Source organism: Arvicola amphibius, chromosome 13 (assembly GCF_903992535.2).
Source record: "Arvicola amphibius chromosome 13, mArvAmp1.2, whole genome shotgun sequence".
NCBI lineage: Eukaryota > Metazoa > Chordata > Mammalia > Rodentia > Cricetidae > Arvicola > Arvicola amphibius.
This window is the reverse complement of record NC_052059.1, coordinates 39,425,053-39,441,435: the sequence shown is the minus strand read 5'-3', so window position 1 is coordinate 39,441,435 and position 16,383 is coordinate 39,425,053. Positions and strand designations below refer to the sequence as shown.

General features: G+C 47.6%; 1 protein-coding gene across 3 annotated transcripts; it reads right to left on the bottom strand.

Moving 5' to 3' along the window:
* Nucleotides 1–793: 793 nt before the first annotated feature.
* On the bottom strand, nt 794–8,851 carry Cby2 (chibby family member 2). Of its 3 annotated transcripts, XM_038310665.1 has the most exons (3): nt 8,777–8,851; nt 8,385–8,465; nt 794–1,981 (listed from the first exon to the last, which is right to left on the bottom strand). In XM_038310665.1, the coding sequence occupies exons 1-3, from the start codon at nt 8,849–8,851 to the stop codon at nt 794–796; spliced, it is 1,344 nt and encodes a 447-aa protein (XP_038166593.1). The 3 variants fall into 3 exon arrangements, with proteins under 3 accessions (XP_038166593.1, XP_038166594.1, XP_038166595.1); XM_038310666.1 differs by lacking the exon at nt 8,385–8,465; XM_038310667.1 differs by lacking the exons at nt 8,385–8,465; nt 8,777–8,851 and adding an exon at nt 7,694–7,741.
* Nucleotides 8,852–16,383: the final 7,532 nt, after the last annotated feature.

The window sequence follows — 16,383 nt, the reverse complement described above, 5'->3', positions numbered from 1 at the left end:
CAGTGAGTGTCTAGGAATTCCTGTTTCCATGTCTGCTAGAGATGAAAGTGCCCACCACACAGGGTCCTAAGGGTACCGAGAGTCATAACATGCCAAGGCCTCCAGGAGAGGGGTGGGTTATAGTTCTTGGCTCCATGTCTAAGGAACTTAGCCAGAGGATCCAAAAAAAAAAAAAAAAAATCTATGGACTTTGCATGCTAACAATGACTCCATGTAGATTCATCAATTTTTATAAATTTTGGTAGGGGATGTTTATGAGTTTGGTTAAAGGTCTACAGGAACTCTGACTTTAAGCTCAATTTTGCTCTAAAGTCTAAAGTGTACCCCACCTCAGCCCCTTGCTTTTTTTTTTTCCTGTGGTAGCCTAGGTAAGTCTTTAAGTTCACAATCCTCCTGCCTCAGCCTCCCGGGTCCTAAAAATACAGAAATGTACCACCATACCCAGCTAAGTCTGTAGAAAAGAGAAAAAGTGCAGGGGTTGGAAGAGAAAGGAGGATTGACTAATAAGGAGGTTGATGAGGAAGGAGGAGAAAAGAGGACGACAGGAGGCAGAAGAGGAAGTAGGAAGTTAAAATAGTAAGGAGGACAAGAAGAAGCCAAAACTCCATGCTGGGGATGGCTGGCCCCAGCCGCGCCTGCCTTTATTGTGTCTCTGGGTGTAGGATGACCCCTTCTCTGCTGTTCCACAGGCATGCGCTGGGGGGCGCTGAAGGTGAGGAGACAAAGAAGGTTGAGGGTTCTCTCCGGCCTCATGTGCTGTGCTTGACTGAGCTCAGTGTCTGCTGCCACGGCCTCAGACCCTGCTGGGCTTCTTGAGGTCTTTGTTATTCTTGGCTGGCATGAAGGCATACAGCTCTTCAATAAGCATCTCCATCCGGGCAGTGACCTCAGTCACTGTGTCAATGACCAGCCGCTGCTGCAGCTTCAGCTTGTTGTTCTCCCACAGGGCCTTGTTCTCCTCCTGGAAGACACGATGCTCCTCACGCAGGACATGCAGAGCTCTGTTCTCCTCCTGCAGCAGCCGGTTCTCCTCCCTCAGGGCCTGCAGGGCCTGGTTCATCTCCCTCAGCAGCTGCAGAGACTGGGTGCTGTCACCTAGGTTGGGGGCGACCTTGCTCTCCTCCCCAGATGACCCAGATAAGTTGTTAACCATCTCCCTCAAAGCACGCAGTGTTTTAGAGTCCTCCTGTGCTGCAGGGGGCCCTTTGGGTTCCTCAAACGCGGCGGAGAGGCCTGGGCTCTGATCTGGCAGAAGCCCAGGGTTATGGGACTCCTCTTTGGGTGAGGAGATGGTCTTGCTCTCCTCGGCAGAAGTGGCATTGTCTTCTGCCTGGGCCCAGTAGGCCTGCCTCTGTTCCAGCAACTGCTGGAGGGCCCGGTTCTCCTCTCGAATGAGCTGCAGGGTGTTCTCCTTGCTACGCTGGGCAGGCAAGGTGGCCGTCTCTTTCTTCACCGCTTCCTGGGAGGCTGCTTCCTTGTGCAGCAGCGGCGCTGAGGACTGACTCTCCTCTTGACCCAAAGTGACCTTGTGCTCCTCCCAAAAGACCTGCAGTATCTTGTTCTCCTTGCGGAGGGCCTTGTTCTCGTCCCTCAGGGCCCTGTTCTCATCCCGCAGGGACTTGTTCTCCTCTTGCAGCACGTACTCCTTGGCCAGCCTCTTGTGGTGCAGTTTGTGGTGGAAGGAGGAGGAGGGGGAGAAGTAAGGGGACTGTAGGCGGCAGCTCTCGTTCACCCACCGCCCATCCTGGAAGACAAACATCTCGTCGCTGAGCTGCACCCGGGGAGGGTTGTAGTCCAGTTCCAGGTCCGCCTGGGAGGTGGGGCGCTCCATGGGGTCAAAAGGCACAGAAGAGAAGCGGTTGAGTGGGTAGGAATGCTGACTGACTACCCTGCGGCTCATCCGGGGCAAGGCGGCCTGCCGGGAGCATCGAGGGGTGCTGTACAAGTTGTGGAGCCTCAGGAAGGGTTCGGTGGTGCCCCTCTGTGGGAGAGAGCGGGAAACAGTTAAGGGAGGAACTGGTAAAGTACCTGCTGGTGGACTACGAGGCCTAGAGACCCTTCACCTGACCTCCGGGATCCTCATAGGAAACTATAGCCAGCCTTTGTTAGTCTGGGTACCTTTCTTCTTGAACTAATGGTTGGATACTGAACCGTGGTTCCTAGGAGAAATACTGGGCTAGCTTCCTATAAGGCTCTGGCCATAAAACTTCTCTCAATCCATCATTGTGGTTCTCTTACAAGCCTATAGCCCGGCTAAGTGGAGGTGGTGCAGGGAGGATCATAACCAGAGAACTTCGAAGCCATCCTGGTCTGCATAGCAAGTTCAGACCAACTAGAGGTAGAGACACTGTCTCTGAAAATGAAAACCCACAGATGATAAGGTCCAATCATATGGTAGAAACTAAAGGCATGGATTTTTAGAATCAACCTTTTTAAAAACCCCTGTCCTTGCTACTTATCAGTTTTAAGAATTTGGGCAAGTTGTGTGACTTTCCGTTTCTAAAATTTTAACTCGGGATAACTGCGCCTCCTCGAAGAAGAAGGTGTCAGATCTCTCGGAGCGGGGAATTGCAGGCATCCGCAGGCTGCCCAGCTGGTTATCTGGTTGCATGTGACCTACATAATTCACTTAATTCTCACAACACTGGCAAATAAAATATTTTTCCAGCTCAAATATCCCTGATGTGGGAGGGTCTTCTGTTTGAGTTGATTTCATTGGTTAATGAAGAAACTGCCTGGCCCACTTGATTGGCCAGCCCTTAGGTGGGCGGAGTAGACAGAACAGACTGCTGGGAAGGGAAGTTAATAAATTGCCATGCCTCTGCTCTCTGAGCCAGACTGCCGTGCCTCTCCTCAGGGAGACAGATGCCATGAAGCCAGCCACCAGGTCAGACATGCTGAATCTTTCCCGGTAAGACACCACTTTGTGGTGTTACACAGATTATTCAATATGGGTTAGTCAAGATGTGAGTAAGAGGATGAAACTAATGGGCCAGGCAGTGTTTAAAAGAATACAGTTTCCATGTAATTATTTCGGGGCATAAACTAGTAGGCGGCTGGGAGCCGGGTGGCAGGAATGCAGCCTGCCGCCCCACACTACACATCCCTAACCTGAAGAATCTCAGTTCAAAAGTGCTCCAAATTCTGAAGCTTCCTGAGCATCCTTGTGACGCCACAAGAGAAAAATTCCACACCTGCCTTGGTGCAAAGACACAGGTGTACTAAAACAAGTGCACGAAATTATTATGATTTGTAGATGACATACAGATATAGATGTGGATTTAATGTTTCTGCATGGGCTCCATTCCTGAGAACCTCCCTCCTTTCTGTCTCCATCTAAATATTCAAATATTCCGAAATCTACCTCCCTTTTAGAGGCTTGCCTCCTGCACATAGCATCCGTGATGAGTGGTTTTAATCATCTATTTGACATGATCTAGAATCACCTGGAGGGAAAGAATCTCAGTGAGGAATTATCTGGACTGGGATGTCCTGTGAAATACCTATAAGGGGTTTTCTTTTTCTTTTCTTTTCTTTTTGAGGGATTTTCTTGCTTGTGTTAATTAATGTAGAAAGATCCAGACCATGGTGGGCCAGAACTCTCAAGGAGAAATCTTCTTAGATGGAGTTACTGGGGTTGCCAACCTTCCTCTGAAAGAGTTTGGGAATAGGACTGGACAGCGAGCAGCTGACATGCACTGCTATGGTCTGAATGTGTCCTTTATATTTCACGTGCTGGAACTTAATCCCAAAGGTGCATGCTAATGGTGTTTGAGAAGTGAGACCTTTGCAAGGTGGACTGAATCGTGAGGGAACGGATGAACCCGCTCATGGGTCAAGGGGCTACTGTAGTGGATGAACCTATCCCCGGGTCAAGGGGCTACTGTAGTGGATGAACCCATCCCCAAGTCAATGGGCTGTTGTCAAAACCTTCTACAAAGTGAGTTCTCTGTGGCTTGCTGTATCTCACCAAATGATGCCCTCCACCATGTTGGGACACAACGGAAGGTCCTTGCCAGAAGATGACCAGCAGCTAGGATAGTCATCTTGCTCTTTATTCTGTGTGAGCTGTCTGGCCTTGGATACTTTGTTATAGCCACAGAAAACAGAGAAAACAGCACTGAAGTTCCTCCCCCCCTTCCATGAAAGATGTAGTTACTACCACCCAGATGAGATGTCCACCCGCCCCAAGAAAACCCAAGCCAGTCGAACAAGCTTTTAAAGTGGCTGCTTTGCCAACACTGTTGAGGGTTAACGAGTAGGGGATGCTCAGCCAGTTGAAGTGCTTTTAATGCACATGAACCTGAAGGGTACCAGGGTCCTAGAATGAAAAACCACAGTGCAAACTTTCACAGCTGAGTTCCACTGGTAAAAAAAAAAAAAACGAAAACAAAAAACAAAACTCTCACCTCTCTAATATCTAAATACAATGTTTGTTTTAATAAATGCTAACAGATGAAATGATAATTCACAAGGTAAAAGTGATTGGTTTTGATAGACTTTTCATGCTAACAGTAAAGAGACTAAAGATGCTAGAATAAAGATGCCAGATGTAGTCCTCGTCGCTAATTGACAGACTCTCCTAAAATCTTGTTCTGAAGCTATTTCAGCTGGCGTTGCTGTGAGCCAAAGAGGAAGGAGAAAAAGGCAAAGAGAAACGGAGTAGGCACTGGGAAGTAGTTGCCAGAGCGCATTCTGATCCAGATGCATTCTGATCCAGATGTATTCTGATCCAGATGCAGAACTCTCATTGATGACCTAACTTAGTCTTTCATTGATGACCTAGCACTGGATGACTTAATGAAAGGTACAGAGAGCTCACTGGGAGGCTTGAATGCCTGGAAGAGTGAGTCTCTGTGTAGAAGGGGATCAGTTGCTTGGACAGAAAATAACACTATGGCTTGCAAGCTAATGTGCTAGAAGAAAATAGATGTGAAAATGCTCGCGTCCAGTGTGAGGAAGAAAAATGTGAAATCATTAAGACCTGAAAAGACCTAAAGGTGATAAATTAGTGAATCATAGCCTTTGCAGTGTGATTGAGAACTCCAGCCACCCAATAGGGTTGGGAACTGGGAGCCAGAGGTACTGTCATAATTCCCTTCCAAAGAGAATGAAGCTCCCTGGGACAGAAACATACAGGCAGCCTGGGGGTTAGCGATAACAGTTCAGGTGAGAGGAGAGGATGCAGAACTTCTAGAAGCAAGAGAAGAATTTGGTGTAGGAGGTCCTTCTGTATTTGTGTTGCTTTCATTGGTTATTAAAGAAACTGCCTTGGCCTTTTGATAGGGCAGAACTTAGATAGGCGGGGAAGACAGAACAGGATGCTGGGAAGAAGGGCAGTGTGGCAGACACAGTGTGGTTAGACTCATGCCGGTAAGCCACAGTCAAGTGGCGATACACATTAATGGAGACGGGTTAAACTAATATGTGAGAGTTGGCCAAGAAGAGGCTAGAGATAATGGGTCAGGCAGTCATTTAATTAATACAATTTTTGCGTGATTATTTCAGGTGTAAGCTAGCTGGGAGGCCAGGACAAAAAGCAGGCCCTTTCTTTCACACTACAAGAATTAGAGCTAAGAAATCACCTGGCCCTGCTAAGTACCAATGACAGGCATGACACTGACCTGGGTTCCATCTCAGCTCTGTCCTTGTGACTAAGCCTCCCATTTCCCAGAGCTGTGAAATTTCTGCTTTATACTTGTACAGCCCTGTGGCCAGCACATGACACCATCAAAGATCCCTCAGTATCCTTCCTCACCTTGTTTCTCATAGCAATCCTGCTCGCCCCCAACTCCCCACCCCACCCCCAGCATCTCATTTGGGGAAGAACATGAGTGTACAGGCCTCTCTCACAACCCTACAGGTAGGATCAGTTAACATCATCCAGTAATCCATGCCTACCTCCCTACCCAAGACCACCAGTCTAGGGTATCCTGGCAGGTTGCCTGGCTTGTGCCTGTAACCATCCTCGCAGGAATGAAGATATTCTGAAGAGATACCTTCCATCCTTCTAGATATCAAATGACTGAAACAATGGACCCCAAGAAATTTCTCTAGTAGTCTTATATTTGGAGAAGGTAGAGACTGAAGGCTGGTGCCCATCAGAGAGGAAGATTATCTCTCAGAAAGACATTTCACAGAGTCATGATAACTTTTCAGACCACCCTGCAGAAGAGGCTGGGGATGACACAATGCTGCTGGGCTAGATCACGCCCAGACCAGGGCTGCTTAGCTACCTGAACCTCTGTGACTCTACTTAAACCCAAACTTCCTATCCAGGATGGACTTGGAGGACCACAAGACCTCCTCGTTACTCCTTCCATGGTTGCCACATTGAAGAAATCTCCTCTTCCTGCTTTTCAACACCAGCTGATTGCTTAAGTGACCTATAGGTGACCGCTGACTAAGCCTGGCTGGCATACTCAAGGCCACATCCAGCCATGAAAGATCTCCAGGCAGCAGCGGTCCCTTCATTCCATATCCCTCTGTCATCCAAGATCCAAGACCCAAGGTTCCACAGCACAGGAAGTAGGCCTGAGGTAACCAGAACAAGCCCCAAACTTCTCAACTTTTCTCCTTGACCACTAAGCTGGTGCTGGGAGCCAGGGGTAGATGGATCTTTCCAATCTTTCTATCACGTGACAGTAAGGAAAGGGTGGGGACTTTATGGTGGGAACTGACAGAGGGGAGGCCCATACCGAAGATGGTTGGTGCTCATGATCTAGGATCCTGGACTGAATAAAACAGGTTGATCTTCCATGATGTGAGGCAGTGGCCCCACCCCAGCAGCTTCCACTTCACAATGGTCTTAGCCCCTGAACCAAGAACCAAAATGAAGACTTCCTCTCTTAACTTGCTTCTTGCCAGGGTCTTTGGTCACAACAACGTGAACAGTCATACAAATACTTTCAAATGTTATCCCCAACCCCTTTCCCGCTTCCACATCTAGGCTGGCATCTCCTGTCTGCCCCTACGTGCCCAAGGGACCATGTCCACCCCATTTTGTCTACTAGGTGTCAGGGACCATTTTCCTAAAGGATGGATTTGTCAGGGACCATCGTCCTTACAGGGATAGCAGAGGTCATTGCCCTAAGGATGTTTACAGAGAACTCACCCCTCATCCCAACTAACTTGAGAGCTATCTGTTAACAGAACCCGCCCCTTACTCCAATGTTAATGGATCACATGCTTCGGCTTACACCAGGTGTTGACCGATGACCTTCAGTTACCCCGGCAGAGTTCCTGCCTACCTACCTCCACCCCATTCAAGGGGTATATAAGCTGTAACTTTCACCCCAATAAACGGAGACCTTGACAATAGAATCTTGCTTGGTTTCCTTCCTCTCTCCAGCTCATGTCTTGCAGGTTAGAGCCCCTTCAGGGGACCCTGAATAGGGTTACAACTAGGGATCAGATCCAGCCAGGTTCCTTGTCCTTCTATAGCATGGCCAGGGCATAGTTAGCTAATGCTCTAGCTTAGCTTTCACGGGCTGAAAGAGACATAACTAACAGAAGCTGCTCACCATGATGCTGTAAGGGAAACAAATACCCAGGTTGTCCCCTCGTCCTGTAGTCTTGCCGCCTCCTGACCATATTTGCTGAGTTTGCTATGATCACAATAATACAGAACGCCAGCTAGAGATCCCTCCTCTTTCGTACGTACCTCCCTAGACCAAACGTTTAGGTAAATTACCTGTGCCTTGGGTCCCTCCATCCTACATTTCACCTCCACTGGCTGCATGACCCTGGTCTTCCAGTGAGCTCTTGGGTGACTCTGGAGAAAGCAAGGCCACCCCTTTGTGACATAGCAGCAGAAGGAACAGTTAACTAAAAGGGGTCCCCCCAAGACAGCTGCTGTGTGCAGGAGACCTGGGAACCACAAGCTATAAGGGTTTTAACCATTCACTGACCTCAAAAGAAACAAGTGAATGTCCCTCCCCAGTAAACCTTCTTTGAACTAAAGTAGGGCTTAATTCTCTCGAGGGCTGCAAATGGGCCACACGCTGGGGTTTCAACTCCTGTGTTCATTCACAAGCATCTGGATTCAAGGTCAACTCTAGTTCTCCACAGATATCCAGAGTGGCTATATGCCACCATGCAGGGGAGGTGCTCCTTTGGTAAGGTTAGAATTTTCTCACAGTATCATCGAACCTTGAAAGGCTAGCACTAGAGATCCTGACCATCCAACCCAGTCCCCTCATTCAAGGCCAGAGGATTCCAAGGTCCAGAGAGTCCATGTATTTTCTCCTAGACACATAGCCAGGAGAAAAACCAATATGACAAGAATTTGAGCAGCTGACTTCTCTGTTCATCCTGTAAGGTTTGGAAGCAGTGTTATTCTAGCTAAAATTGGTTAAGTTCCATCCTCCCGTGATCATCCCTACCTGAGATAGAATCACATTGATTGGAATCTCTAGGCTTTCAGATCTGGTATCTCTCTTTCTTGTAAAATTTGGCCTGGAGTGCTGTGAAAAAGAAAAAAAAAATTAGATTTCTCCTTCCCAACCCATCCTCAGCGCCCCAGTGGCTCACCTGAAATCCATAACTACTTTCTACACATTTATTCCCTTCTTACCAATTATATACCTTATAAAAAAAGTCTCAGCCTAAAGGTATGTTTAGAAGGTACCTGTCCAGAAGTCTTACTGATCACTGAACAAAAATCAAGACAGGGATTAACAGATATAAAAACCCTCTTGCAAATCTTTGAAGCAGAGATCACTTCAGCTCTTCCTGGTTTTAGACTATTATTTCTATGTCAAGTAAAAAGCCATACCAACGTGAGGTGCCAGGTATAGGTCCTATGTGTAAACTGGTCGCCAAAACACTCGGAACATTCCAGAGGTGACATCACAGAACAATATGGTGCTTTTCTGAGCTCATGGCTTCCCTCTGAGCATCTCAGGTGGGAACAGGGCTTCTGCGGGAAGGAAGAATTGCTGCTGGTGTCTAGCCTGGGTCAGTGTGACACACAGTAGCCCTAACACCAGCCTTTGTTTGGTCAGCCTCATTACCATGAACACCTCACTGCCAGGCTGGTTTGAAACTCTCCACTGCCATTCAAAGGTGGCATCTACTTCAACCATATTACTTAGGAAAAAAGAAACATTAACTGTCCACACTTGGGGAGGTTCGGTACTACAGAGGGAGTCTTCAGTTCAGTTCCTCTCCAATACTAGGTGCATGGACTTAGTATCAGGTCCCAGAAGTTAGGGGTTCAGCCTTGCAAGATGACCTTTATTTCAGGTACCAATCCCAGACCATGGCTACCTACACTTGTAAGTGGTTAGCTGTGTAGGGGCTCCCTTGACCTGCTCCACGGGTTCAGTAGTTGTCTCTCAGAACTCAGGAAAGTGCTTTATTATGAAGCATGGAGTTCGGAAATGGCCAAATGATAGTGATAAAGGGTGAGGTATTGGAGGGTGATGTTGTAAAGCTTCAGGCCTTCTCTGGACTCACCCGCCTCCCAGCATCTTCACCAGTATCTGAATCCTGTTGTTTACAGGAATTTGTGGAGTTTCATTAGGTAGGCAAATTTAATTAAATCATTGGCCTTTGATCGTTTAACTTTGATCGTTTAGCCAAGTCTTTTCTGCTTCCCCAGAGGGGGAAGTTTGCTGAAAATTCCAACCTTCGAATCACCTGATTGGTTCCTCTGGCAACCAACCCCATACCCACCCCCCAACCCTGCCAAAGTCATGCAGCTAGCATAAACTGATGTGCGTTCCAATGAGGTCCTGTCAGGAAATCCCAGGAGTTTAAGGAGCCCTGTTCTGGTACAATTATACAATTATATCACATTAAGGCCACAACACCTGGTCCCTCCATCCTTAGTTCTGTCAATACCATGACCTCCAGAGCCATTCAAGAGAACTCTCTTGTGTTTCCAGACTCCCAGTTCCATGAGATTTTGGCCCCTTGGGGTAGAAAGAGAGTGATGACCCAAGGTAAGCAGCCCCAGAGATGCTAGCACTGACCCCATGAGTCCCTAACACCCAAATTACAAGCAAATCTTGGTATAAGAAAATTCAAACGTACAAAAGCTGAAAGATACACCTAGAGAAAAATCTAAGTGGCTGATTCTGTTGCCAAAAATTTATGTATACAAAGAAACTTCAAGGAAATTTTTTAACCGTGTGTGTGTGTGTGTGTGTGTGTGTGTGTGTGTGCACATACACTGGTACATGAGATCAGACGACAACCTTGGGTGTCTTCCCTCAGCTGCCATCCATCCTGTATTTTAAGACATTGGCCCAGAACTTGACAAATAAATGAGGTGGGGCCAGTGAGCCCCAGGGATCTGCCTGCATCCACCTTGCCAGCCCTGCCAGACAAGAGGGGGCCTCACCAGGATTTTTAGGACCTTTTTTTTTTTTTTTTTTTTTTTTTTACATAGGGTTGGGTGATCAAATTCAGGTCCTTACAATTGCATGGCAGGTACTTCACTGCGCGAGCTACAAGACTTATTTAGCTGATTATGAAATTGTGGTTACAAATGCAGAGCGCCGAATTTGCCATCTTTGCCATCTTTAAGTTTCTAGTTCAATAGTTTTGAGTATATTCACGTTGCTGTGTAAAAACACTCTAGAATTCTCTCCTCTTGGGAAACCATGACTTCTATAAGCACTAATTCTCCCTCTTCCTTCTCGCCAGTCTTTGGCCGACATATTCCTATTTTCTGTTTCTGTGATTTGAAGTACATTAATGTCTAAGCTAGGGTTTCTATCGCTGTGATAAAACACTGTGACCCAATGCAATCTGGGTTCATTTTATCTTACGCTCCCAGGTAACATTTTATCACTGCGGAAAGTCAGGGTAAGAACAAAGGCAAATCCAATGGAGGAGTGCTGCTTAATGGCCTGCTCCCAGGGCTTGCTCGGCATGGGTTCTTACAGCACCCAGGATGGCCAGCCCAAGAGCAGCACCACCCACAGGGAGCTGGGCCATGCTACATCTGCCGTCAGTCATCTCCACAAGCCTGCCACGGGCCTGTCTTAGGGAACTGCTTTCCAATTGTGTCTCATCCTCTTAGATAACTCTAGCTTGTACAAAGCAGAAAACCCAACCAACCAACACAAACAGCTACCCGGCACAACGAGATGTGTTATGTGTGTGGAATTACAGAGTCTCGGTCCTTTCATGATTTCCCCAAGTTGAAACAAATGCACAGGTTTCCTTCTTTTGAAAGGCTCAATGATGTCTCACGGTGTTGCAGGTGTCATTTGGGTAGTGCCTGTCCCCTGACTGCTGCAAATTCTGCTGCAGTAAACCTGGGGGTGCAAACATCTCTCTGAGATTCTGCTCTGGATTACTGTGGGTACACACCCAGAAGTAAAATTGCTCACTGACAAGGTAATTCCATTTTTAATTTGGGGGGGTCCCTCCTCACTGCTGTGCACAGCACCTGTTTTATTTAGCCTTCCCACCAACGGGAGACTTTCCATTTCCCCACGCCCTCACCAACGCTCGCTGGTCTCAGCGGGCCATACCTGTGCTGCCTGAAAGCATGGTCTCATTTCTCCTCATGCACACTCCCCACTGGAGCTCCTGCACACCCCTGGATGCTGCAGAGTCTAAAGTCACCGGAAGAACTAATGCCACCAACAAACTGAGGCCTGGAGGGGGCTCTCTGATACAAAATTTGCTCCCACCCCCTTGAGTGGAATGTCTACCAGCTGACACACAATGGGTACTTCTGTTGTGAACAGTCAATAAAGGGTTGTGCCAGAGCCTCTGCGAGGGCCTCTTTGTCTGCTCGCTGGATGGATTGATTTTCGCTTTTATTTTTAAAGAAAGAGACATTTTACCTGGGCCATTCCAGTCACAGCCTTTCCAGTTGCCCCAAATGCCTGTTATTACTCAGGTTAACGCAACCCTCAATCACGTGTGTTCCACAGACCTCCCAATCAGAGGGCATGACACAGAGGGCAGAGGTAGGCAGGTTTCTAATCTGGACAAGTTGAAAAGAGACAAAAGGCAAGCAAGCACCTTAGACTCCCCAGGCTCCTCTGGCCGGCGGCTGTCTGATAATCTATTATATGGGAGTCGTCCAGCAGCAAGAAGGCTGTCAGCGGGCCCAGACTCCTTCCCTTCCTCCAGAAAGCCACACAAACTGAAGTTCTTGGCCAAGTAGCCAGAGGTGGCCCTCAGGTTTATGTTCTATCCTCTCTGTCGTCTCATCTATGGAGAAAGGCACAGGAAGTTCGGCAGGTATGGTAGCTTACCTGACACAGTGTACCCCTGGCCTAGGCTGCTCTTACAGTGGTAAACAGCGTGACCAAAAGCAACCTGACAGGAAAGGGCTTATTTAAATTACAAATCCTGATCACAGTTAATTGTTTACAGCAGCCAGGGCAGGGAGTGTGGAGGAATGCTGCTTACCACTTGGCTGGTTTCCCCTGGGCTTTCTTAACTTGCTTCCTTACACAACCTAGGATTACCTGCCTAGGGGTGGCTCCCACAGTGGCCTGGGCCCTCTCACACCAATCATGAATCAAGAACACGCCCACAGAGAAACACACAGAACAACATGGTCTGGTAGGGACAATTGCACCGTTCAAGTTCCCTCTTCCCAGGTGACTAGACTTTGTGTCACATTGATAAAACAACAACAACACAAACACAGCACAATTGGCCCCTGTGATGGTTTGTGTAACCCTGTAGGCTCGTATAGTTGCATGCTCAGTCCACAGATGGTCAACAATTTGGAAGAAGTTGGAGGTGTGGCCTTGTTGGAGGAGGTCTGTTGCTGGGGTTGGTCTTTAAACTTCAAAGGCCCACACCAGACTGACTGACTCTCTCTCTCTCTCTCTCTCTCTCTCTCTCTCTCTCTCTCTCTCTCTCTCTCTCTCTCTCTCTCTCTCTCTCTCTCTCTCTCTCTCTCTCATCAAGCTCTCAGCTACTGCTCCAGGACCATGCCTATCTGTTCCCCACCATGATGAAGATGGATTCACCCTCTGAAACTGTAAGCCTCCAATTAAATGCTTTCTTCTATAAGTTGCTTGGTCGTGGTGCCTCTCCACAGCAATAGAACAGTCACTGAGACAGCCCCTTTTTAACCTGACACAACACGCATCACTATTTTTTATGTCCGTTGGTGCTCTGCCTGCATGTATGTCTGTGTGAGGGTGTCACTCGCCCTGGAACTGGAGTTACAGACAGCGGTGAGCTGTCATGTAGGTGCTGGGAATTGAACCCCTGGGGTCTTTGGATAAACAGCCACTGCTTTCAACTGCTGAGCCATCTCTCCAGCCCCAGTGCGTCACTATTAAGCCACCGCATTTTTAACATGTCCTTTCTTGTTTATCCCCCAAATCTCATGTTACTATCATAGTATAAAACACGGTTTAACTTTTAAAGTCTCACAATCTTATAAAAATTTACCACTTAGAAATTCGATATCTCCTTAAAATATCTGATATCTTAACTGTGGACTCCTATAAAATAAAAAACAAGTGATTTTTTTTTTTTCAAGAGGGAAGAAGCAAGGCACCGTTACAATCAGATAAAAAGCAAAACCAAAATCCAACAGAGTTAACTTTAAGGGCTCATTGCCCAATGTCTGGGACCCATTATCATTTATGCTTCCAAGGGCTTGGGTAGTCCCACCTCTCTGGATCTGTTGTCTGTAGTACAGACAGCTTGCCACACAGGCTCAGGATAGCTCTACTCCATGGACCTGTCATTGTTATTGGTGGTAACCCCAAGATCCTGGCATCTCTAATACTCTGGAATATCCATTACAACTAGGCTGCATCTTCTCCAATAGCCTCTTGGGGGACTCAACTCTGCCACACATGCCAAGCCCCAGCTTCTCTCAGTGACTCCTTTGCTCCTACAGTGTTCATGCTGCTAAAACTAGTACCACGTGGGAGACATTTAGACATTACCAAGTTTGGTTGCCAGATAGAGATGTAGTCACGTCCCAGTACCACCACCACCGCCATCACTGTCACCACCCCCACCTCCACCACAGCCTCTGTGTGCTGCCCCGAAGGAAATGCAACCCGGAAGACCTTGCCTCAGTGATAGTGGCCTCTTATTAATTACAGTTGGTTCTTCACTCCCAGCCAAGCAGCATCAGTTATCCCCGTAAAGCAAAGGGTTCACTTCCATACATTCCTAATCCAAAATATCACAGAAATGGTCCGGATAGCCATTACTTTCCACTGAAACATCACAAGCCAGGCCTCCATCATTTGCATTTCTCCCCATATTCTCATCTTGCACGTTCCCACAGCAACAACGACTTTAGCGCTGAGCACTTCCAGCCCAAAGTTCCAGAAGCTTCCACAGGCTCGTCGCAATGTTTCGTTCTCAGTCTTTTGGCCTCCTCTTCAGCAGCTCTCTTCAAGACAAGACCCCACTGAGCCTCTTCTTCTTCACCTTCTTCATCCCCTTCATCCCCTTCCTTCATTCTCACCAGCTCCTTCCTCCTGCTCCCTGGTTCCTTTCTCTCCTCTTCTACTTCATTCCATGACTGACTCTTCCCTCTGCTTCTCCTTCAGGCCTTTGGTGCTCACTCTGACTGCTCCTCCATGCTCTTCTCCAATGTGCTGCGGAGCCAAGCCTGGTAAGAAACTGGGGTCCCAAAGGGAGACACATAGAGGCCCAGGACCACGGAGAGTAACAGGGAAGAAACTGGCACAGTGACAGCAGTGGCAGCGGCTGAGGCCAAGGTGACTATGAATTCTGATAGTCACATGTGTGGGAGTGTTGGAGAGGTTAGTGGATGGAGAAGGAGCTCGCAAGTGAGGGGGTGACACGCTCACATCCCAGAAGAAGAGAGACCGCATGCTGGATGTCACCACATGTGACATTCAGACTTGAAGACCTCTGTGAACAGCCTTCACGTAACTTCCCAAACACCCAGATACTAAAAACTCCACCTCTTTCCTGAAATTGATCTGTCTCCTCACTTGACCCAAGAGAGAGGACTTTGATCCAAATGGTGACCAGTGCAGGGGCTAGAGAGACAGCTCAGTGCTTTAAACACACTGGCTGCCCATCCAGAGGACCCAGGTTTGAGTTCTAGTACTCGTGTGGCAGCTCACAACTGTCTCTAACTCTTGTTCCATACATACATACATACATACATACATACATACATACATACATACACACATACACTTATTGGTGTCTTGGGACTGTCCACTCCCCTCCTATCATGGTCCCCTTTCTATTCAGCCAGCAGGACTGACGAAAACATGCAGAGAGACACACAGACAGGCAACAATAAAGACAAATAGGGGTGGCCATCACATGGACTTCAACCAGGGGCTCCTGTGACATCTCACCTTGATCTGTATGTGGAGATTTGGGCTGCACCCAGTCTTTCCTAAGTGTCCTTTCTAGAAGGTATCATAAGCAAACTCACCTCCAGAGAAGAGAAATCCAGATTTTCTGCAATCTCCCATTTAGGGTGGAGGTGGTGAGATCCTCTGGGAGTACAGGACTTTCTGGGACCCTAGAATGTCTCAGGGTGTGCACCCCCTAGGAACTGTCTGTTCACTCCACTGCTGCCCTAGAGGCAGTCCGAGAACCTTGGTCTCAGTCTTTGGTAATCTGATGGTGTCTCTAGAACGTTACAAATCAAGTCTACCAAAGAACACACATGGGTACTCTTGTGTGTTTTTTGTTTGGTTGGTTTTGGTTTTTCCAGACAGGGTTTCTCTGTGGAACAGCCCTGGCTGTCCTGGAACTAGCTCTTGTAGACCAGGCTGGCCTGGAACTCAGAGATCAGCCTGTCTCTGCTTCCCGAGTGCTGGGATTAAAGGCCAGGCAGGCTGGTTGGAGAGATGGCTCAGCCTTTAAAGGCTAGGCTCACAACCAAAAATATGAGAGAACTGAATTTTCAAAGGAAGGATTTTTTTTTTTTTTTTTTTTTTTTTTTTTTGCAGATGTCTCCCTTACGTTTTGAAAATGTGTTTTTGAAATGGGCCTTCACTACGTTACTTTGACTGACCTCAAAGTCCACATGTAACTTAGGCCAGCCTTGAAGTTACTGCCCTGCCTCAGCGGCTGAAGTGCTAGGGCCGCAGACATGTGTCACCACATCCATCACTGAAACAACTGTTTTAAAGTCATGAGATTCTGGGTGAGTAAGAAGGTTCAGTGGGTAACGGTGCACACTGCCGAGCCCGACCTCCTGAGTTTAATCACATGGGGGATGGAGGGAAACGGGGCTCCTGTAAATTGTCCTCTGACCTTCATGCAAATACACACGTGCTGTGCCACATCATGCCCTCACCCCCAGACAAATACATGCATAAATGTAAAACACAATTTTAAATGCTGTTTTATCTCATTCGTTTATAATACAAAAAACCACATATTTTTTCATCAAAAGGTAAATTATCAATTTTCCTCGGGTTCATTGGCCAC